This window comes from Nanorana parkeri, unplaced genomic scaffold (assembly GCF_000935625.1).
Source record: "Nanorana parkeri isolate BGI_ZX_2015 unplaced genomic scaffold, ASM93562v1 scaffold1757, whole genome shotgun sequence".
Taxonomy (NCBI): domain Eukaryota; kingdom Metazoa; phylum Chordata; class Amphibia; order Anura; family Dicroglossidae; genus Nanorana; species Nanorana parkeri.
In genome coordinates this window covers 129,683-154,359 of record NW_017308025.1, presented here as the reverse complement: position 1 = coordinate 154,359, position 24,677 = coordinate 129,683, and the positions used below count along the sequence as shown (strand labels likewise).

Genomic DNA, 24,677 nt, shown 5'->3' with positions numbered 1-24,677 from the left:
ACTCTTAACAGAAAGAATGACATCGTAGGAGTGGTTAGGGTTTAAAACTCATGCATAAATCTCCCTGGCATGGTCACAAGGTGATTTATGCAACTATAATGTCCTTGGAAGTGCAGTCAGGGCTGCTGCCCCAAGGCCAGGTTCCTCAACGCGTCCCCCTACATGCCAGCCCCCCCACCATGGAGAATGGGAGACCTGCAGGCTGCATACAATGTCGCCGAGATCACTTGCACAAAACAAGCGGTGGCTTCCCTGCTGTACATTCAGCTCTTCTTGCCCAAAGCAGGGATAAATGTAGAAAACAACTACCCGCCCGGGCATCGGGAGATACCAGTTCCACACCCCTGCTGCCCCTCTACTCCCTGCTGCCCCAAGGCCGGGCCTTGGTTGGCTTTGTGGGAAATCCGGCCCTGAGTGCAGTTGTCTTATATCTGAGATCCAAGCTGTAAGATCAACATCATCAGAGTACCAAACACAGCCAGGAAGATTTTATACAAAGATTCCTAACAAATGATGGCTTAATTCATTCCTGATGGACTTATTAATGCAAAACAATTAATAAGGGGGTCCCCCTGCAAGAGAATAGTAGGGAGGAAGGAATGTAGACACAAACTACTGCAGGAAAAAGTCAGCATAGTAGTGCCAACCAAAAAGTGTGAATTCGGTTTTGGTTAAAGTTCTTTTAAACAGTTTTGGAACAACACTACAAAACATACACAAAGCATTTAAATGTTATACATTCTTGTCTTAAATACGATCTCCAGAAAAAACTTTTTAATAATCCTTGCAGTGGGGCATCTCCTGCACTGCAATTGTTAAGTGTTCATTTGTGTCTAGGGACAAAAATAAAGAAATACTCACCTGAAGCTTTGAGCCGGCCTGCTGTCACAGCGCTCCCACCAGCCTGACTCCTCCTCCACAGCAGCATCGGAATCTTCCTTAGCATCCTCATGTCATGATAATAAGACATGATAATGAACAGGGCCTTAGACCGCTGCAGAGGACGGGGAGAGACACTGGAAGGGCTGGTCTAAGAAGAAGCTGGCTCGGAGCTTTGTGTGAGAATAACAGTTTTTTGGTGAACCTAGACACAAACGAGCATTTAACACTCCCACTGCAAGGGTTAAAAAACATTTCCTGAAGTTCTTTAATATTCACACTTGTATTAAATATATATAACACAAAGAATAAAATAAAAAGTAAGCTTTAGTTACCATTTTCTTATGTGCAAATTACTGTAGTCCATACTGATCAGATTTTACTTTTTTTGCATACATCTACATTTTCACAGTTGAAATATGTATACTGTATGTGTGAACTGACGAAAACATTTGTCGCTCTACTCAACTAGTAATGTAATCCAGGCTTCCACCCACACTCCATAGCACTTTCCTGGCGGTTCCTACAGACAAACTTTACAGCTTGGTCTAGAACCCGAACCAGCTTGTGATTAGACAACGAAAGAGCAACGGCATATTGATCGGATTATCCCTCTGCTCTCCTGTCCTGTAAAAATGTTGTGTAAAGCTGTAGAAACCCTTATTCTCAATTCGTTCGGGCTGCCCTCCCCCATGACCCAGAACTGTAACTAACTGGCTTATTTTGTATAATTGACTGGAGTTCAACTTTAAAGAAGCTGCAACAATTAATTAGATGTATGTTTTGTTTCTATCATTTTCTGTACATATTTTAGATTACTAAATAGGATAAGTGCCTATTGGCCATAAATAAGCCATGTATTAATAACAGCATGGTTACAGAGTTATAAAAAAAACAAAAAATCTAGCACAAATGTACTGTGCCTTAAAAAAGTACTGTACATCTAGTCAAGAAAAGGTGCAGTATGTATTGGAAACGTGTGGTACTGACAATATTAGAACTAATGTGACTGATACATGTGGCTAGCCATGCTAATAAATACATATATCAGTTTTCTTCATTACTAGGAGTACGTTAAATCACAGTCCCTAGACTGGAACCAGTTTGGGTTTTAAACCAGCACAGTTACCCATCATACTATCAGATAGTGGGGCTGCCCAGTCTCTCTTATAGCAGGATGTATGCTCAGGTTTTTCAGTTTGTAGACAGCAATACTATGCTCTGGCCTTTTGTGCGGGTATTACATTTCTCCAGTGCACAGTTTGCCAGCTAGTATAAATCTAGCAATGAAAATATATCTTTTCATCAGTTAGTTACTTGGGAATTTACAAGCGCATAATATGCTCCTTGCTTTGCCAGCAGCTGGGTGTGAGTCCCTTGCTCAATGACCCTCCCGTTCTGAATGACTGCGATGATGTCAGCGTTCTGTACTGTCGTAAGTCGGTGTGCAATCACCACACATGTCCTGCCTTGTCTGGCATCATCTAGAGCCTTCTGCACAACCTGTAGATATAAAAAGACAAGATACATGTTTTATACATTATCCTGCTTCATTTGGTGGCACAGTTCACTCTTCAGTGCATCAATTATTTTCATTAAAACGTGACTGGGGAAAAGTAATTTTTAGTCGTCTCCCGTATTCAGTCTACCTGAACCAACATCTGTTCATCAGTGGTTTATAAGAATATCTCATCAGAGATGCAATGTTAAATTTTGAATAAAAAATATATAATTTGGCCATAAGGCACACCACAGGTGAATATTGTCTTTCACATACATTATAATAGCACATTGCTTTGGTTATATAAAAGGAGACACTGGAAACACAAAAGACAGTAGAGCTGAAAGTACTGTGTAGATTCAACAGGCACTCCTTCCATGCACTAGAAACATGGCAAGGTGTGTATAACTGGCTTCTAAGGGCAACATACACAGGCCTTGATTCAGTTAATGTCATAAGGATTAAAGTACATGAACGGAAAGTGTCCATGTCCCTTATAGAAACCAGGTTCCAGCTGACTATGTACACTCTTCAGATTTTTTTTACATATAAGGCCTATTGTGCCTTTAGAGTCTTGGTGCCCAACCTTTAGCCCTTAAGTACTTATGGGGCCCCAGCAGCCAGTAGTCAAAATCCCCCCTACCTTGGCGAGAACATTCATTACACTGGCTTCTGCTAGTTAAACACTTTGGTGTATTTATTTCACAATTTCTTAATTTTTGTTTACTAACCCTCATCCGTTTCTTTTAATATACATTTTCTTTCTCTGGCTGTTATAATGGATCTTAATAAGAGGAATGTCAAATGTGGCACCCGTTGTTTATGGAGACTATAGAAAGCACAAATATGGGAGCATTGATTTTAAGGGTATGTAATGATTGTAAATTCTACAGCCATTCATTGCACATTTTAAATAAACAAACTAACCTTTTCACTCTCTGTGTCAAGAGCCGATGTTGCCTCATCCAGCAGCAGCACTTTGGGTTTCCGTATTAAGGCTCGGGCAATAGCAATTCTCTGCTTCTGTCCTCCTGAGAGTTGAGCACCTTTATCACCCACACGTGTGTTGTATTTCTAAAACAATGGTGACATGTAAGCATGTATATACTTTTAAAGGTGGGTAAGATTAACAAATAAATTAATTTACAAAACGGAATAACACATTAGATAGAATTAGATTTTCTTATGTGTTACACCAGTCCATTCATATATCCAAACATCTGTTCTTTTTTATTATGTATATTCCTTTGTTTTCCAGCCTGGCTTTTTTCTCCAGGTTCTAGTCTAGCAGCTTGTAGGTGGGATCAGTGTGTGGGTATTTAATATTGGTCAGTGGCAGAATAGGCATTCTAGGCAAAGTACATCAGTCCATAACTATACATGTCAACACACACTTTGGTTCCCTAGATCTGTGGGACACCAGAATATACAGACCAGAATTTCCAGCTCCACCCAAATGTTATAAATTTTGGTTTAGTCCCCCCGAATAGTAAACTGGACAATTGAGCTGTGAGATTGGGCTGAGCCTTTGACGTCACTCTTTGCACCCACAGATTTGCACTGTGGTGTCCATTGGGTGTTTTATGACTTTTGTCACCTGTGACTTTGTGACTACCTGCTTTTATTTAGTAAATGTATTTATTTTTGGACGATATGCACTATGTCCTCTTTATATTTTGTCTCCCTTTGAAATGATGATGTTATTTGCGAGCTGAGGAGGTTATCTGGTCGCCATTCATACGGGCTTCCCTCGCCTATTAAGAAGGGAAACACGCTTTGAGACCTAGTTCTGTGGGTTTATCTCCCCAGGTGAGCACCATTACAATTTTTGCATTCACTGGGTGGAGGTGAACGTCTGTCAGGTTTCTGTGGCAACTGCTTACTTGAAAGTTTGGATCCATCTAGTGGTGGACTATCCCCTGCATTTATTTGCACGATTTTAATTGTTGCACATTGGACTTTGTGTTTATCACTCTGTTCACATTTGTGTCATGTTTTGATAAGCTCTTTTGTATTGTATATATTTTCAAAGCATTTACTCATATATCGTATTGTTATATCACATATTTCACTGAATTGTATATATTTATTTAGCTCGGCACATGATTGTCATACATTGACACCTTCATTCTACCATAGTCATAGTCATCATAGTCACAAATTACTGCTGAGAAAATGCTCAATCGTCATTTCCAAAATATATAGGAAGCTGCTGGGCCATCAGATCTGCTAAAACAAGTTAAAATTATATTTTTGTTTACTTACATCTGGAAGATTTTCAATGAAAGTGTGGATATTTGCAGCCTTTGCAGCTTCTACAATTTCTTCATGCGTGGCTTGTCTGTCCAAAACACCATATTGAATATTTTCAGCTATACTGCAGTCAAACAACATGGGCTCCTGAGACACAATTCCCATTTGGGATCTCAGCCACTTCAAATTCAGTGTTTTTGTGTCTATTCCATCTGCAAGCTATAAAAGGAAACAGAATGTCTGCTTAGAACACAGTTTTCTCTACTGTATATCATATTTTTAAAAAGCTCCTTGTACATGTTAAAAGTGATTATCCTTGCTTTGATGTGGGCAGGTCATCCTCAGAAGAATAATGACCTAATTTGCAATGAGTGGCAAGCTTGGGTTGAGATAGAAGCAATAAATTATACTTTTCTGTCTTGTGTGCAAAGTGCAGTAGCATAATAACTAATAAGATTTCAGTTTACTCTATCAGATCAGTTATGGTTATGTCACACTGGTGATCCTGTCACCGACGAGAACTTACCAGTGGAGGCATCACTTTAGAGGACAGTGCATTGTGTGAAAACACTCATCTGCCTGAATGTGCCACTCTCTCATCGACTGTATGAGCAAGGTGTCATTCGATATTGCAGCACTTTTGGCAGCATCCCCTTGCTGCTGAGGCTGGTGAGGAATTAACACATACAAACCAGTATGCGTCTTCCCTGTGCTTTCTACAGTCCCTACACTGGCAATTTTATTTAGCCAACCTTGTGATTTACACACCTCTGCCACACAGCACAGCCAGGCAGGTGAAACACTGGTTGAGCAGTACAGATTCCTATGTTACCTCTCCACCTCTAGCCTGTTCATTGGACAAATGTTATCATCAGCTGCTGTATTTACAAGGCACGTATACTACAGTTGTACTAAAATGCCATTACTGACTTCTTGGCTTCGGTTACATGGTTTAACATGCAGACGTCAAGAATTTAAAAGATGAGCTCATGACGAGGTGAAGTTGGGTGGACAACAGTGCTTACAGGTATGTCATCTTCCACACAAAGATAACCCATCAGTGGTGTGATCTGTGCAACTGAGTTTTCAGTATACAGAGGGTCTTTACCTCTCCCTGTTGGCCCTTTAACATTATAGAGAATACTGTACATCTCGAACAGTGAGACTGTAGGGTTTCAAGTGGGAGGGTGAAGCGCACTTGGTGAGTAACATCAGTGATCAGAGCTCACAACCTAGAGGTATAAGATTGCTATGGTTATACCAATCTGACATTGTCCACCCATCACTGACAGGTTGGCTTTGGGTGGACTAATGCTATAGCTGCTTGGTGCATACAATATGGGGATATTCAAGCCAACTGGAGGGATCCCTTTTCTGTTTTAGTTTGTTAGGAAACACTACACACTTGCTTTGTTTTAACAATTTAGTTTCCAAATTGTAAAAATGTTGTGTAACTAAACTTAAAATCTCCCCACGAGAGATTTCATAAATAATCCCCATACAGCAATGAAGGCTTGTCCAATTATCTGCATCAATGGACAGATTCTGCAACTAGTTACATCTAATCTCCAGATTGTGAGCCCTAAAGCATCATGGAGCTGTGCATGAAGTAGAAGTTGCGATTGAACTGGAGGCACCATGGGCATCAGATGGCCACAGGCTGCTAAGTACATGGAGTTACCTGCCTGTGCAAATTATTACAGTCATATTAACATGCTAATCTTTACATATTGCTGAAATGTTCGAATACAAATTTGTATTATTTCATTTTCTAGCTAAAGTTAAATATATTTGTTTGCTTTTCTAATAGCTGTCTGGGGTATTGGTTGCCGTTTGTTATGTTGTCCAGATGTAGGTTTTGTTAGGTTTCATAAACGGCAATGTAATGACAAGGAAACCAAAACCCTGATTATTAAGAATACATTATGTTAAAGGATTACTCTGTAAAGTTCAATACATTGCTACATGCAGCATATTACATTTGGTGCTAAACGTTAATGTGTGATTAATGTGCAAATCCATAAAAATGGGAATTCATCCAGCGGTTGTAATTTTATAAATGGCCATTCTCATTTTTGAAGTTCAATGTGCCTGTTCAAGGGATAATTTATAGGAGTTGAAGAAAAATGAGCAAAACAGCCGTTTTTGTTACTGCAGATTGATTAGTTACTTAGCTATTATTACATTTTGCAACATGCTTTAAAATGTACTTTCAACATGTAATCAAAACTGAAATAATCTTTGTTTATTAACACGTAAATGGATAATTAAGCATTAAAGCATAATTTTAATAAACTGTTTTTCTGACCTTTGCCAGCTGTCTTACAGAATGGGAGTATCTGAAGACAAGCAACACACATGAAACCACTTGATAGAACTCCTCAGTACATATATGAATGTATGGATTTCATAGTAAAATCATGTGATGCCCAATGCACAACTTTAAAGTAAATCTGTGTTTTGTTAATGCAATTTAAAGTTTCCTTTTAATGCCCACCTTTCCAGCAGTCACGTACCGTTTAATGTCCCACCATTTGGGCTGCCAGAACAAGAGAAGAATTCCTCTGTGAGCTACAAGTTACTTAAAGGAGAACTATGGGGTCAGTGTTTTTCCCCATAGTTCTCCTTAGGATAACGGGAGGACACAAACTAGCGTCCTCCTGTTACCCTAAGCTCAGTATACCGCGAGCTACAGCTCACGGTATACTGAGACGCCGCAGCCGGAGCGGATCACGACGTAGATGACGGGATCCGCCCAGCTGCGTGAGTGACAGCTGGCTCTGCCTATCTAGAGGCAGAGCCAGCTGTACCCGTCCCCTCCCCGTCCGTTCTGCCAGTCAGCGCTGGCAGATCGGAGCGGGGAGAGGGGAATCCAGCCCCTCCCCCTGTCACGGCAGAGAGCCGTGACAGGATCGAGAGGCGAGCGAACCCGGTATGTGATCGCTCACCTCCCGATCTACTGAGCCGACCTGTGACAGTCTCATTGTCACATGTCGGCTAGAACTATGAGGTGAGTGAAAAGCACTCACCTCATAGTTCTCCTTTAAGTCATAGCTTACACAGGGCTATAGACTCTCCCGTGTGACAACACTTGGTGATTGGTCCAGAGCTGTCACATGGAGAGGGTACAATGCTTTTCAATCCCTTGGAACACTTGGAATTCTTTTAGCTTCTGGAGTGGTGGGATAGTAAATGAAAGGCTTTTATGGGGAGGAGGGCATTAAAGCAAACTTGATGCTTTGCCTTGCATGGGTAAGCACGGGTTTGCTGTAAGGTCACTGGCAGAGTGTATTTTGACAGAGCAATACATGAACACTACAGGGGTGAACCTTGTGGGCTAGGTGCTACTTCTGTGTTCTGTGGCTTTAAAGCCAATGATTAATATGGAGGCCAGTGATATGGCCTTTCATATGACATCTTCTCCTGTCCAGAAAGATATAACAACTGTGTCCCCGCAACACTTAAATCGGTGGATTTGGACATTTCTTTAACCAGTTGCCGTCCGCCTGTTGCAAAAAAAAGGACGGATGGCACAGTCGCATTGGCGGGTTGCCATCTCCAGACGGCATTTTTTTACTGCTCGCGCACGGGCAGAAAAAACCCATCCAATATAAAGAGCCGTTACCGGCTGTTTCACATATACACGATCAACGGCTCTATAGCCTGCCGATCGTGTATATGTGCTGGCTGCGTGCCCCCCCTCAAGTGCTGCCGCCCCCCCTCCTGACCCCTCACCTTCAATCCGCTGCCCCATCTGCAGCTTGGGAGGGTGTCAGGAGGTAGATGGGAGGGAGATCAGCATCTACCTCCTTGATGATCTCCCTGCGTGCTGTGAATGCAGAAGTGACGTGTATTACATCCGCATTCACCTGTCAGTCATCTGGCTGCTATAGCCAGAGAGAAGAAGCTGATGAAGCAGATCTCTGCTTCATCAGCTTCTTTTGGGGTCCCCAGGTGACATTAGGGGTCTTAGAGACCTCTAATGTCTCCATAAAGAGGACCTGTCAGTGTGCCTTTGCTATTATATAGGGGGATTTTTATGTAATAGCAATGACATTAAGTGTAAAAAAACATAAAAAGAGTTAAACAAAAAACAAAAAAAACCCCCAAAATTCTTAAGTTACCCACCCCCACATTTACGCACATATAAAATGTAAATACACACCCGGTGCAACAGCGCGCGTAAACGACAATTGCGCTACACACATTACATATCGCCGCGAACGTCGCAGTGAGAGCAATCATTTTAGGGCCATCAATCACTAATAACGCTAAACTGATGAGTGGTAAAAGCTTTTAAAGCGTCGCCTATGACCAATTTTGGGTATTATAGTTTTTTGAGGTTTCGTGCACGCACGCAATTTTAAAGCTTGACAAGTTTGGTGTCTTTTTACCGGACGTGACCCCGTCTTTTATATTTTACCAAAAAATTGGGTAATAATAAGTGTTTTATCATTTAATATAGGGGAAACCATTTGGTTTTGTTTTAATTCGGTCGTTTTTCCTTAATATAGTAAAAAATAAAAACCCCAGAGGTGAATAAATACCACCAAAGGAAAGCTCTATCTGTCCCTAAAAAATTGTATACAATTAATTTCAGTATAGCGTTGCATGACGGAATAAATGTCAGTCAAAGTACTGCAGCGCTGAATACTGAAAAATGACCTGGATGGGAAGGGGGTTTAACACCGCCGACTTCAAGTGGTTAAACTTTACCACTGTAAACTATGCCTTTCAAAACCACTAATAACTAACATAATAAACTGGCACATACCTGTTGCCTGGTAACCTGGCATATATACACATATGTGTGTTTATTGCATGCATCACTTCTGCTTACCACATTTCCATCAACAGGATCGTAGAATCTCTCCAGCAGCTGAACAGAAGTACTCTTTCCACACCCGCTGCTGCCCACCAAAGCTAACGTTTGTCCTTTGAAAACTTTTACATTCAATCCCTGAAGAACCTGGACTTTTGCTCTCGTTGGATACACAAACGTGACATCTTTGAATTCAAGGTTTCCTTCAAACGCACTCTAAAGCATAAGGATTTGAGTTTTATTTAACATAAAACATAAAACAGTGTCCTTTATTACATAAGCAAAAATTGTGCAAAATAAATTTATCAGAGATCGATTTGTTGTCCCTGCTGGTGTTAACAGATGAAAACTTAAATCAGAATGGCTGCTACAGGTAACTACACTTTCTTGTTCTTTGTAGTAATTAATTTTCTCTGGGAGGGAGTCATCTCCTAAATAATGAACGACCTTAAGGTTTTCCAAAGACTTTAAAGGATAGGCAGACATGAAGCCAAAATACAGCCGCCCCAAGGGCAATACGTATTTAAAGTGCTACAGAGGTATTTGGAAGTTTATATCAGTGCAGAAGGGAGAATGCAACAAGGAATACTGCTGCCATTTATCTTGGGGGAGAACTGCAGTGACCAGGGTGATATTTTTATTGTCTTCAGTCAATGTTCTCTTGAGACCTGTAGACATCTGCCTACCCTTAAACATGAGAAAATGTTCCTTTATCTATCTGACAGGAAAACTACTGGATCAGGCCACTGTTATCTCACACCTATGGGTTGCATAAATGTACACTCTGAAAGCCAATTTTTTTTAAACAAATGTCCTAATTGTTAAAAAGGGCTGCATTAAACTTCATATTGAACATGTGTGTACAGATACTGTGAATACACTTCTTCATAAGGAGAACAGGCTTCAAAATAATGCCATTTGTACATTCTAGGCTAGTAAGTTAACAACCTTAGTATTTAACATATATGTCAGGGCAAAAAATGCAGTACATCTCTATAGTACAGGCACATTTCCTCATATTTTATTCCTGTAACGACCTTGCAAATACAAAAAAGTACTCATTGCTCTGCCAGAAATGCATTCAGACTCCTAATTTCTTCTTGTATAATGACACCACGTGGTTTTTAAGGATTGAATATTCAAGGTATGGGAGTCTGTTTATAAATCTTCCACCCATCAATACTCTGAGCGAATGAAGTTCACATGGCATTCCTGCCACTAGATGGAGCAGAGGAGCATAATTCCTATGTTGTTTGGCTTCATCGAGTGGTGGGAATGGCATGCAAATGACATTCGCCCAGCATAGAGCTGGGTGAAAGATTTATACATAGATCCTCTGATGTCAGCCATGTGCAGTTGTCTGTTAAAATACTAAGTCCCTCCCATTGTCCTAATCTCCACTGTTTAGGAAAAAAAGTTATCTAGTCAGGATAAGAACCAGGCGGGCTCCTTGCGGTAAAACAGGAAGTGTGCACAGGATACTTTTACACATCCAATAAATAAAGGTTTTTATCCTAGTCGCTTTTTGAGACAGGAAGGTATTACAATACTTTAATATTGTCTTACCAATTTTTCACCATCTTCACTGTAACTGTCAATTGCTGGTTTCCTCTCCAGAAGCTTCATTATTCTCTGGGCTGATACTTGGGCTTTTCCCATATCAGGTGCTAGAGATGAAGACTGTCCAACATTCATGGCAGCAAAAATAATCGTGGAGAATACTCTGTGGTACGGAGACACATACAGTAATGAGCAGACATACACTTACCTAGCAATTACTTTAATTCATGAAAAAAGTACATATTCTACTAAAGAATGAGAAAGTCTATATCTGCGGACTGTGATTGCATTCTGTACATTCTTAGCTCTTAAGTGACTTTTGATCTAACACTTACAGCAGTTTTACTGTAGGCTCTATTACAAAATAAGCCAATTAAGCTAAATTATACTGAACTGCCACACAAATAGAATGCTTTTAGGAATAGAGCTAATGGAATATTTTGTGTCGCAATCAACTTTTAGAGTGAATGATCAAAGAACCAAGAGAATACAGATGTATGCGTGTGTGTGTGTATATATATATATATATAGTTCAGGTGTAAAAGACTCTTCCAGGTAGGGGATCGACCTTTGTGCTGAAAACAGTGCAGGTTTCATGGCACTAAAGAGAGTTGTACCATTCCTTCTCTGTATACTGTATGAATAGTAGGGTATGTGTTTGACTACTAACTATACTAACAGAATTTTTCAAATAAATTGTATGTGCTACTAACAGTCTGCAGAACCTGCTAGAAATCTGCTGCCCCTTAAAATCTCTTAAAAGCCCAGTGTACATGTTTCATGGCAGTAAATGGGATGTTATCAATAGGTTAGCCATGGACTATATTTCTGCCTAAATAAAAGCAGCTTTGTTCAGATATAAAACAAAAAACAAAAAAAACGGTGTCTGTACACAGATTTATTGACTCCACCTACTCAAGTTTAATGTCCTGTTGTGTGCGACACTTTTTAAACCATTATTTGCATGCATTTTCACATAGGGCAGATAGGGCACATAATCAATTGATTAATGGCATTCATATTGATAAACTTTTTTAATCCCGTTGTAATTTTCTTATCCTATCCTGCATAATAACATTAATGTTCAACTTTAACCACCCACTCCCGCTATTGCTCAACTACATCCTCTACATCGCACAGCCAGCTGCATTTGAGTGCCACCACCAGCTGCACGGCAAACAAAATATGCCGAAATATATTGTTCCTTTGGAGTACAGTACTTACATGAAGACATTCTCAAATTGTGTGTAGCAGTGTGCAATCAGCCAGGCTCCAAATCGGAATACAGCTGCATTGACAAAGAAGTTTATCGACTGGGAAATAGCATAAGTAAAGCCATACAGGGGAGCTTTACTCAAAGTATCCCTAAAGTGGGAACAAAAAAAAAGAAAAACGGTCAGAAATCATTTGTACTTGCAAGGTTTGACTGTCCTCTCATGTTATCATGCATAATTAATAAATCTGTGTATTCATGGACAGTAGGGCATTGATGTTTGAGACGAGAAGTGATTCCACTGAGGTACGTATTATAAGGTTGCTTTGAGTTCACTTGGAATTATACATAATAGAAATTAAACAGATATGTGCACAGCTAGAAAATTCTTGTAGCTGCAATGTCACTTATAATTTGCCCAAAATGAACAAAAAAAATTAGAATGGGGTGGACTAAGAAACCAAACGTAGGGATTTTTTTTTTAAAAATCAGGGGGTACAGTAAAGGGGCTTTATAAAAACAGACCCTAAAAAATAAGTGGTTTATATTGTAGTTTGTAGGTGGAGATATGTAAATCATTCTTTTATGCCTTTACTGTAGCACAGATAATGATAGGTGCAGAGTTCCAGCCTGCTAACTGCACAGGAAAGCGGGGGAACAAGGTTAACACATAATAGAGTATTAGATTTAAGAGTAAATGAAATCTGTCATAGGATAATCACTAATCCCTCTGTTGATGCAGCGGCTTCAATATTTTGGATCGCTGATATAAAAACAGTTTAGGTATTTTGCTTTTTGTCCGACTTTATTTGCTGCATGCCTGTCCTGGGTTTGTGACTTTAAGAATTGAATAGGAATTAAAGTGATACTAAACTAAAATAAGACATTTGCTAAGCAGAGAAGGTTTTTTTTTTTGTTTTTTTTTTAAGAAGAGCTTCATCTGCCAAGAAAAAAATGGTTTACCTGTCTGCTAGCAAATGTTTCCTTTGTGTACACTTCCTGCTGTGCATGCTTCGTGCACACCCCTGGCCCAATGCTGGCATTTAGAAGATGATAACAATAGAGCCATGAGCCAGGACAAGTGCATGTGTGACATCACCAGTGACTGCACAATGGCTGAAATGGGAAGAATCTTTTTGAGAAGATGGTGCACAATGATGGGGGTGCACAGCCTGTCACCACTACAGAAGGCCAAACTAGTGGGTAAGTCAGCCATAATGTGCATACTTACACATTATGGCAATCACTGTGGGGACTGAAGTAGCTTTCATTTTCCTTTGAAAACCAATCACAGCCAGGCATACCATTAGGCTAGCATTTGCATTAAAAGTCCAGTCCCTGTATTCATTTTATAATAGTTATACTTACAAATTGTGGGAGGTATGCTATGACCCTAAGCCATGTGACTTTACTTGTTCAGCCCACATAATGTAGTTGATTTATCTGCAGAATGTTCACTTAGAGCAGTGAAACTGTATTTTTTTTACAAAAAATCCCCGCACATGATTAGGTATTTGAATGACCAATGGCTCACCGGGCTAAGTAAATATGTTAAACCTTTAGTAAATGAACCCCAATGATTCCACTTGGTTCCATGTTTCACTATATCTAGTAATTTAGGTTATGCATTTCTCATGAAAAAAACAGACATAATTAAGAAATGCATTTATCATGTTGAAAAATTACTAACTTGTAGGGGCCAGTTAAGCTTGCATTGTATCGTTCATAAAATGCGTCTTCTCTTGTCAGAGATACCACAGTTCTTATGTTTTCAACACATTCTGTTGAGATCTGCATAAGCAAAAGGCATTTAATTACATGATTAAACTTGTATCTTCAACACTCAGAAAAAGCAAGGCATACAACACACAATAAAATATGCTGACACTCAGGTTTCAGTGGGTTGCAGCCCATCTTTGTCAAGCTCACAGCAGTGAGCAGACATGAACAACTAGTGATAAATCCACACATGAACCATATACAACAACCCCTGTCAATTAATAAATGCATGATAAATATGAATCCATAAGTTGTGCACATAAGTAAACATGCATGGTGTACTATGAATACTAACTCAGTACAGTGAATGTGTATGAGAACACATCTTCACTGCTAAAATAGCAAATTCAAATAGCTAGTAAATATTCTCTATGTAAATCAACCCTAATGACTAATGTGTGTCACACCCAATAAACGACAGAATAGAGGAACAAAAACGCATGCATACCAAAAGTAACAACAAAAATAGAAACATCTCAATGGTGGGTTCCATGTACACCACAGTTCTTGCTTGGTTTCCTTTGCAATTACCCTTTAGGTTTAATAACATATTCACCATGGACACCTCAGGCTCTTAGTCTTTACTTTATCTATACAGTATTGTGAGTATTTGTTAAATGTGATGTAAGTGGGTATATATCATTAGCTGTATGTGTATAATGCAGGGATGTGCAGTCAGGGGAGTCAGGTGAGGCAAAGCCTCACCTAGTATTATGGAAGAAAAAGCTGTCAGCTGAAGCTGATATCTTTTTCTCCATTCATAGCGGCTTCTAACAGGTTACACAGCAGGGAAAGCCTCCCCATGTAACCTGTCATGGACGGAGCGCTGCCTGTTAATTACAGGCGGTGCTTCATCCGACTTTTGACAGCTATGTTAGGTTGCACAGCAGCGGGCTGTCCCACTGCTTTGTGTAACCTAACGTAGCGAGGCCAGAGCTACAACAGCCTCTACTTGATATTCGAGGCTTGAGCTCTGTGGATGGTTTGGAGTTGGACAAGTAGCAAAGCGCCATTGGTCCAAGCTGTCCAATAAAAAAAAATTAAAAAAACTGAGGACATTTATTTGGATGCCTCGCCAGTGAGGGACAGGGAGGCTCCTCCCTGTCTCCTCCTTTCTCCCTCCCGCCTCCATACATAGCTCTGTGACCAGGTTGGGGGCGGCGCCAGGCAGGGGGAATGCCTCACCTAGCACGGGCCTTACTTCACGTCCCCCCGTAATAACGTAACATTGCAAAAGGTGCAAAATTACAATTGTATCAATAAACTTGCCTACATGGAAAGTTTAAGTCTTTTCTGTCTGCATGAACTAAATCAAGGATATTATTTCATTTTGGTGACTGCCCAAACACCTTCAACAACAGTCAAAACTGATATATTGAGATAGTGAAGTATATTGATATATTAGATGAATATTGTATATAGTATTTTATTTTTTACTTTAGAAATAATACTGAAGATTTTTATAGGGGAGACAGTACAGTGAGTGCACTATTCAATCAATGCATGTACTTTTTGTAGATACTACAATGCAATTGTAGAACTAAGAATAGAACATAAAATAACATTTTTTTTTTCTAATACTCACCTGATTCCTGGATCCAACAAGCGCAGCCTCCTGTCTCCCACGCTGTTAGAAGCTGCATACAGCGTGTGCTGGTGCAGCTTCTGAGAAGATATGCAATTAGCATAGAGGGGAAGGCGGCTGCGCATTTTGCATCACTCCCGCTACGCTAATAGCATATCTTCTCAGAAGCTGCACACTGCTGTATGCAACTTCTAACAGCGTGGGAGACAGGAGATTCTATGCGCCCGGGGCGAACGCCCCCCCCCCTGTTGTTACGCCACTGTATATGTATACTGTCCACTAGAATGGAACCCTGCTGTGTATATTGTCTACCAGAACAGAGTCCTGCACTGTATACTGGCTACCACATTAAAGCTCTGATATGTATACTGTCCACCAGAAAATAGCCATACTGTGTATACTGTACACCAGAATAGAGCCCTGCAGTGTATAATGATCACCAGAATAGAACCTTACTGTGTATCTTGTCAACCAAAAAAGAACCATGCTTTGTAAGTTTGTATACTGTATACCAAAACACAGTCCTGCTATGTAAACTGGCCACCAGAATAAAGCTATGATGTGTATATTGTCCACCAGAATAGAGCCATGTTGTGTATATTGACCATCAGAATAGAGCCCTGTTATGTATGCTGTCCACTAGAATAGAGCTCTGCTGTGTATATTGTCCATCAGAATACAGCCCTGCTGTGTTTGCTGTCCACCAGAATAGAGCCCTGTTGTGTATACTGTCCACCAGAATAGAGCCCTGCCGTGTATACAATCCACCAGTATGGAACCCTGCTTTCAATACTCGTCATTTAAATAGAGCTCTGCTGTGTATACTGTCCACCAGTATAGAGCTCTGCTTTGTATACTGTCCACCAGTATAGAGCTCTGTTGTATATACTGTCCACCAGTATAGAGCTCTGCTTTGTATACTGTCCACCATTATGAGCTCTGCTGTATATACGGTTCACTAGCATAGAGCTCTCCTAGATAAAAATTACACCCTTTTAGAACTCTACTGTGTAAATTGTCCACCAGTATGGAGCTTTGCATACTAGTCATCCCAATGCTTCTCTGCTGCATAACTAAAAGAATGGATCTTTACTGAGCATACAAATAACCAATGTCTACGTGGTTGCGATCTCTACTCATGTTTTCGGAGCCTAATGCAAACCAAGTTAAAAGAAAATTTACCTCTATAATAGGATTGTGTTTATTTTGCAATAAATTCACTAAGGAGTTTGGATTGTTGAGCACGGGTAAACATATTTCCCTGCTATTTGTTTTTATTAGAATGAACAGAGCTGTCTATTTTGCTCTCTCTGTGGAAATAAAATACATCATCACCTGGGCTTAAGTCTTTTTATTATATTAAGTGTCATACAAAACCTCCTACAGTATTGTTCAGTCAAGTGTTTCTGCACGTGTCATTGAGACTTCTAAGAATAACTGTCTTGGGAGAAAAACAGTTATAATATAACTTAACCCTTAATCATATCTTATAGGCTCATACCCATGGGTACTTTTAGTGGGAGAAAATGCCAGCAAATGATCTACTTATTGCAGATAAATGTTTGTGTGGTCTGACAGAGTAAAACAAGTGTCATGCTGACAAAATGTAAAAAAAACTCTGGAGGTTGCGAATATTCTCCATTATGACCATAGATAAGGGTTACACTCATCAGTGTCTATTTTACACCATTTAACCACTTGCTGACCGGGGTGTTTACACCCCCTTCATTTCCAGGCCATTTTTCAGTATTCAGCGCTGCAGTACTTTGGCTGACGTTTATTCCGTCATGCAACGCTGTACTGAAATGATTTTTATACCATTTCTTGGGGGACAGATAGAGCTTTCTTTTGGTGGTATTTAAATCACCACTTATTTTTTACTATATAACAAAAAAAGTACCGAATATTTTTTTTTAAAAAATGGTTTTCCCTTTGTTATTTTAGAAAACATTTATTTTTACCCAATTGTTTGGTAAAATATAAAAGGCGGGATCACGTCGGGTAAATATAGACCAAACATGTCAAGCCTTAAAATTGCGCGCACCCGCGAAATCGCAAAAAAACACCATAGCCAAAATTGGTCATAGGCGACGCTTTAAAAGATTTTACCGCTCATCAGTTTAGTGTTATCAGTGATTGATGGCCCTATAATTATTGCTCTCATTGCGATGTTTGCGGCGATATGTAGCACATGCAGCATAATTGGAGCAATCGTCGTTTTCGCGTCTGGGCGCATCTAACGCATTTTTACGCATATATGTGGGGGACTTTAAAAACATTTTGTGGGTTTTTTTTGTTTTGCATGTGTACATTTTTATTTATTTTGTGAACATTTTTTTTAAAACTTTTTTTACACTTAACTTTATTGTTATCACATAGGGTGCTAATAAGTACCCTATGTAATAACAAATTACAGTTACAGGTCCCCTTTATGGAGACATCAGGGGTCTCTAAGACCCCTAATGTCACCTAGGGACCCCCAGAGAAGCTGATGAAGCACAGATCTGCTTCATCAGCTTCTCTCCGGTTTCTGTACCGGAGAGAGACAGTATGGATGTAATGTAGATCACTTCCTGAATTCAGAGACCGGGAGGAGAGCGGAGGGAGATCGGGTACTGATCTCCCTCCGTTCTCAGTGCACAGAGCCACATCGCCCGGGATGGACATCCAGGATCGCGGCAGCGGCGGGGACAGCGATGGCGACCAGAGGTAAAGCGGAGGGGGTGCACCTTCACTTCCATCATACCAGCGATCGGGCGTCGTCACAGACGCCGGACCGCTTGTATGTAAAAGCGGGTGCGGGCACGAAGGACGTCTAAAGACATCCAGTGATACTTTGTAGCACAATCTCAGTGAGAACAAGGGGAGGCAAGTGATACTTTGTAGCACAATCTCAGTGAGAAAAAGGGAAGGCTAGTGATACTTTGTCGAATATCAAAAGATGTCACCAGCACACCAGTTAGGGTGATCGGCAAAAGTCCATTTTAATGAAAAATTGCCTTTGAATTGCAAGCGCTTTCGGGGTTTCAGGTGGGTCCCCTTCATCCAGGAGACTCCCATCCGGCCATCTTTCAACGTTCGGCGGACAGGAGGTGGTTAAACATATCCCCACACCAGTCCCTGAGCTCTCATCCTGCTATTCTTAGTGAGTCTTTGTAGCACAATCTCAGTGAGAAAAAGGGGCAACTAGTGATACTTTGTAGCACAATATCAGGAACAAACAGGGGAGGCTAGTGATACGTTGTAGCACAATATCAGGAACAAAAAGGGGAGGCTAGTGATACTTTGTAGCACAATATCAGGAACAAAAAGGGGAGACTAGTGATACTTTGTAGCACAATCTCAGGAACAAAAAGTGGAGGCTAGTTATACTTTGTAGCACAATCTCAGTGAGAAAAAGGGGAGGCTAGTGATACTTTGTAGCACAATCTCAGTAAGAAAATGGGGAATCTAGTGATACTTTGTAGCACAATCTCAGTAAGAAAATGGGGAATCTAGTGATACTTTGTAGCACAATCTGAGTGAGAAAAAGGGGAGGCTAGTGATACTTTGTAGCAGAATCTCAGTGAGAACAAGGGGAGGCAAGTGATACTTTGTAGCACAATCTCAGTGAGAAAAAGGGAAGGCTAGTGATACTTTGTCGAATATCAAAAGATGTCACCAGCACACCAGTTAGAGTGATCGGCAAAAGTCCATTTTAATGAAAAATTGCCTTTAAATTGCAAGCGCTTTCGGGGTCTCAGGTGGGTGCCCTTCATCAGGCTTAGAATGAGGCCCTGAAAGCACTTGCACTTGAATGGCAATTTTTTATTAAAATTGACTTTTGCCGATCACTCTAACTGGTGTGCAGGTGACATCTTTTGATATTCGTTATTGTGATATTATGACGCCATCTGTGGTCACTACAAGCACCCACCTGTATACACAGGATATTCACGGATCCGGTAAGGAGTGCAGCAGGATATAACTATTTAGTGATACTTTGTAGCGCAATCTCAGACAAAAAGGGGGGACTAGTGATACTTTGTAGCACAATCTCAGGAACAAAAATGGGAGACTAGTGATACTTTGTAGCACAATATCGGACAAAAAGGGGAGACTAGAGATACCTTGTAGTGCAATCTCAGGAACAAAAAGGGGAGACTAGTGATACTTTGTAGCACAGTCTCTGTGAGAAAAAAGGGAGACTAGAGATACTTTGTAGCACAATCCCAAGAACAAAAAGGGGCGACTATTAATACTTTGTAGCGCAATCCCAGGAACAAATAGGGGAGACTATTGATACTCAGACACTAAGGGGATGTTATAAAATTAAATTGTAGTTTTCTGGAGAGAAGTGAGTGGCATTGAATGTGCATTTAAACCATGTCCTGCTTTCAGAGCACTTCACATGCTGTGTAAAAATCCACTTATAAAATGATTGTGTGTTTCAGGCAAAACTCTTATGCCCCTATTCACATCTGGGATTACACTGTCACATTAAACCCCAAGTTGAAGTGAAACTGGTCTTACCTATACAAGGCAAGCCAAGTTTACTTGAAAGCCAGCCTCAACAGGAGCTTATACTTACAGCAGTTTGCTACTGGCACCAAACCCTGTGTAAGTCCTAAATTGATCCTAGTCAAAGCTTTCTGAGGTCTGAGCACTCTTAACCCCCCCCCATGTAATGGCCATGCTTTCTGAGCATCCAATTCCAAAAAAACAGTGCTGCCATGTGGGAGAAGGTTAGTGAGATATATGCTCCTCTCTACCAAGGAGTGCAGTGATTTTTTATTATAATGATACTTTTAAATTCAAACTGATTCTTTTATTATCATAGATAATAAAAAGAAAACAGTACACCACACAATTGTATTGATTTTATTGCACCTATTACAAACTAACAAGGTTTACAAATGTTAGTAAATGTGTGCTCATTTCCCTAATGGAATGTATTATTTCCCTAAGGGGCATTTGATGACTCTTATAAATTGCCATTTTAAGCAATCCAGGTGTTTGATTATTTCATTATCAACCCTAATGTATTTTTTTTAGTGAAATATAGTGAAAGATGAAATAGGCATTGCAAGTCATTTTTATCACATTTTGACAATTAAACTGACTTACCCTTCCAGCTTCCTCTAAAGCTTTTTGATCCTTTGATGCATGGCCAGTCATTGATTTCATCCTAATAAAATTTGCACCAATCAAGAACGGTATACAGGCCAAAATAAGCAGCGTTAGCTGCCAGCCATGAACAAATGCAATTATGATTGCCGTAAGAAGAGTGCACACCGTAATGGTAAGCAAAGCCAAACGACTGCCGGTAGTCTAGAGATGGAAAAACAAAGTCTGATCATTATTGTGAAATTAAGCCGTGCTCAAGGTGAAGTCACTGCTGTAAAATCTGTAATTAATGGGTACACATAGCCACAAAAAAATAAAAGGGGAAAAAAAAAAGCACATGTAAGATTTGTTTTTGTACTGACACAAAGACGAAATTGGTCAGGTTTGCAAGTTAATTAAAGTAAGACTAAGCATAAAAAGATATATTGATCTATTATGCCGTTTATATTTTCACAGAATTGCTTTATAAGAACCAATTAAACCATGGAAAATAGAAGTGCTTACAGAATAAGAAAAAATAATAAAAATAACTATTATAATGGCTTCTTTTCATTTGGTCTACAATCCTCTATATTTAAAGCATGAACGCTACATATCTACACATAAATACATTTACAACTATGACTACAACATACAATGATATGTCCATAAAATAATATATAAATACTTATACATGGCGGAAATAACAATGTTATCAACTTGTGCGCCAGGCTACTTGGGCTAGTAGCGGAGACTAATTTGCTCTGTTCTTCACACTATTCGAAAACTTCAAATGTAAAGCCAAAACTTTTTGTTTACTTTTGCATACAGTAGGGTCAGGGCTTCTGGCACTTCATAAAGTGAATGATGAACCAACTTAAGGGCTGGCTCTCACCCTCTCCAGAACAGATTTGCATGTGTTTCTGGAAATGCGGGTATGTGTGTTTTTGATGCGTTCTGGTGTGTTTTCTTTTTTAGTCTCAATTTAATTTCTAGTGTGTTTGCAATCCAATACATGTGTTTTGTGGCATTCCAGACCAAAAAAAAATAGTGCATGCAGTACTTGTTTTAAACATTCTGGAATTGAAGCATGATAGTAATTTCTTGCTTTATAAGGTTTATCATGGTACCACCACAGTACGTACACCAACACCCGCTTTGACATTTGAACTACATGTACATGAAAGGTACGTATGCGGGGCAAATTGATGCTATTCGTTTTATTAATTGCATAAGATGTTTATTATGCAGATAAAGATTAATACACAATATATATACATATATATATGACACACAGGGGCATCTCCACCTCCTCCCCGCCTCACGCTTGCCGCTGCCAGACCCGCCCGCATCCACACTCCACACCCTGCACCTCCTCCCCGCCTCACGCTTGCTGCTGCCAGACCCGCCCGTATCCACGCTCCACATGCCGAACACACCGCCTCACGCGCACGATCGTCACAGGGACGCAGGGAGAAGAGGTAAGGAGGAGCAGGTGTGAGGGGATGACAGCCGCCGATAGACAGGCCCGATCTCAGAAGCAAGTTGCTGGAAGACTGCTCAGGTAAGCCTGCACTTTCCCACACATGGTGCTCTATAATGTTCCACCAGCTATAGATGACTACAAGTCCCAGCAATAGTACATTATAGCTGGTGGAATTCCGCACTGCGCTGTATAATTTATTGCTGGGATTTGTAGTGTTTAGTGGCAGAACTACCAGGGTCGCAGCAGTCATGCACGTGCACAGCCCTGACGAGGCATTCCTCCACTACCAGTGTGCTTTACATTTCCTAAACCGACAAATACATTCACACTACTGTTACATGGATGGCAAAAGTGGCAGACAGGGGCAGGCAGAAGGCGGGGGAAGAGGCAGAGCGGGATGGGGGCCAAGTTTCTGCACCATGGGCCTCTGGCTTGTACTTGCCCCCTGGGCTAAAAGTTGCCAGTCAGCCCCTGATGACACAGGACTAATAGAATGCCATTTATGGCAGAAGCTGTATGTCTTCAGATGCTCTCCCCAATTAAAACTCAATACAGCACTAGTTGAACAGAGCAGACAGAGAAGCAAAGGGCAGGAAAGAGTCACCCATCTGCATCATTTAGTTCTTGGGCTTGAGCTACTAAATTCAGTAAGCAATAGGCTTTTTCAACAGATCAGTTAAGAGCTAGCAGGTAAACATGTAAAATGGCAGGTTATGTCTCACCTATTGGCTGGAAATTAAAATACAAAATGTTATGCAAATATTTTTATAAATTTTACCTTTCAGTCCTGATCCTAATAAATAAAGAAAATATATCCAAAAAAATACCCGTGCATTCTTTACATAAGTAGCTAGTTAAAAGGTGGTAATAAATATCCACCAGTTGTAGATGTAGTAATAGGCCTGGTGCATATATTACAATCAGTACTGTGAAATAATGGATTCATAATTTACACCTACCCCTTTCACTTGAGAAGCATCTGTTGCAAGTCTGGTTAGCAAAACTCCAACTGCATTAGCATGATTATCAAAGAACCCGATTTCCTATTAGACAATACAGATTTGTCTTTTAATGTCAACATTTTCACAGAATTCATCAGATTTTTATTATACGCCTTACAAATGAAGCAGTTAATTAACTTCATACAAAAATCTTACAGTAACCAGAGATGAATGGAAAAAAATGATCAATCATCTTTCCGGTTTTTATTGCTTCCTTTGTATATAGTGATGATTACTCTCACCTTCTGATCCTGTGAAACCAGTGCAATTGTTGAAGTGAATGGATGTCACAGACAGTAATAAAAACCTAATAGAGGTCCTAACCTTTCACCACTTTACTAAAAAACATGTATTTGGTGCTGTATGTGTCCCTGTTGAAGAGATTTCTCATTACTGCCTTCCATTCCAGGCAGTAACAGTGAATACTGTTGGTCAGGAGTAGTACAGTGCTCACTCACAAGATGAAGAAGAATGGAACTTAAAGTGATGTTAAACTCAGGAGTGAACTCTTAAAAATGCATTCAAGTGCCTTAATTATTTACAATGCTGTATCTTATTTGTGTATCACTCGGCTGTAGATCTGAATTCATGCTGACACTGTCCTTCCTTCAGGAAGGTGGCTACCTTTGTTCCCCATGGTCCCTGTGTGTGTTGTAAAGTAGCCACAGATCCAAGTGCACTCCTGTGATGGACTACAATCTCAGGTTTAGTTTACTAATTTGTATTGAGATTGTAGTCCATGACAGGAGAGTATTTTTAAGCTTTAACTTCTGAGTTTAATGTCACTTTAATGGATGGTGCAGCTCCATTGTGCCACCCTGTGGCCAAAGGAGGAAGAAGCTGGCAGCAGTAAACGTTTCCATGAACATAACATCAATTAAACGCAGAGCAAACGTACAGGTAAGTTTGCCTTAATGTGCAGTAATGTGCAAGTATGTTGTGCATACTATCACATTACTGCAAGTACTACGGTCACCCCACATCTGAACTCAAGGCATACAATTAAATAAAGCAGCAAAATGGTATGTAATACTGCCGATCCAGTTCTATAATGTACACAGATCTGACACACAGCAAGTCAATGTCTAGCAGTAGAAGGGATCTGATCCTCCTCTGTCTGCTGCAGTTTCCATTGTAATTATAGGTAAATAGACATGTGCAATTCGTTTCATTCCGAATCGAAATTTGGATGAAATTTCGAAAATTCGGAGATTCGGATGTATCCGAATTACAGATATAACAAATGCAAACGAATCCGAATTTCCGATTCTGAAATTCGTTTGCGTTTGTTGGACGAAATTTCGTTGCAGCAAAGTGACATTTGAGAAATAAAAAACTTTTTTTTCCTCTTTAATTTCGGGATTCGGACGAATTGCATCCGAATCCCGAAACGAAATGACTTTTGGACCCGAATTCCGAAAAACCAAAAAACACAAAATCCGAATCAAAACGAAACAAATTTTTTCCTGTGCACATGTCTACAGGTAAACGTAAGCCCCCCCCCCCCACCCCC

General features: G+C 40.2%; 1 protein-coding gene across 1 annotated transcript in view; it reads right to left on the bottom strand.

Moving 5' to 3' along the window:
* Positions 1-2,134: 2,134 nt before the first annotated feature.
* The window catches only part of LOC108799558 (multidrug resistance protein 1B-like), a 42,529-nt gene continuing 19,986 nt past the window's right edge, over positions 2,135-24,677 (bottom strand). The window contains exons 18-26 of the mRNA XM_018571433.1: positions 23,123-23,206; positions 20,699-20,902; positions 13,919-14,019; positions 12,240-12,380; positions 11,022-11,178; positions 9,474-9,671; positions 4,646-4,852; positions 3,308-3,454; positions 2,135-2,382 (exon numbers count right to left, since the gene is read on the bottom strand). Coding sequence (XP_018426935.1) covers positions 2,185-2,382; positions 3,308-3,454; positions 4,646-4,852; positions 9,474-9,671; positions 11,022-11,178; positions 12,240-12,380; positions 13,919-14,019; positions 20,699-20,902; positions 23,123-23,206 — 1,437 coding nt within the window. The 3' untranslated portion in view covers positions 2,135-2,184. The remainder of the gene's footprint in view (positions 2,383-3,307; positions 3,455-4,645; positions 4,853-9,473; positions 9,672-11,021; positions 11,179-12,239; positions 12,381-13,918; positions 14,020-20,698; positions 20,903-23,122; positions 23,207-24,677) is intronic.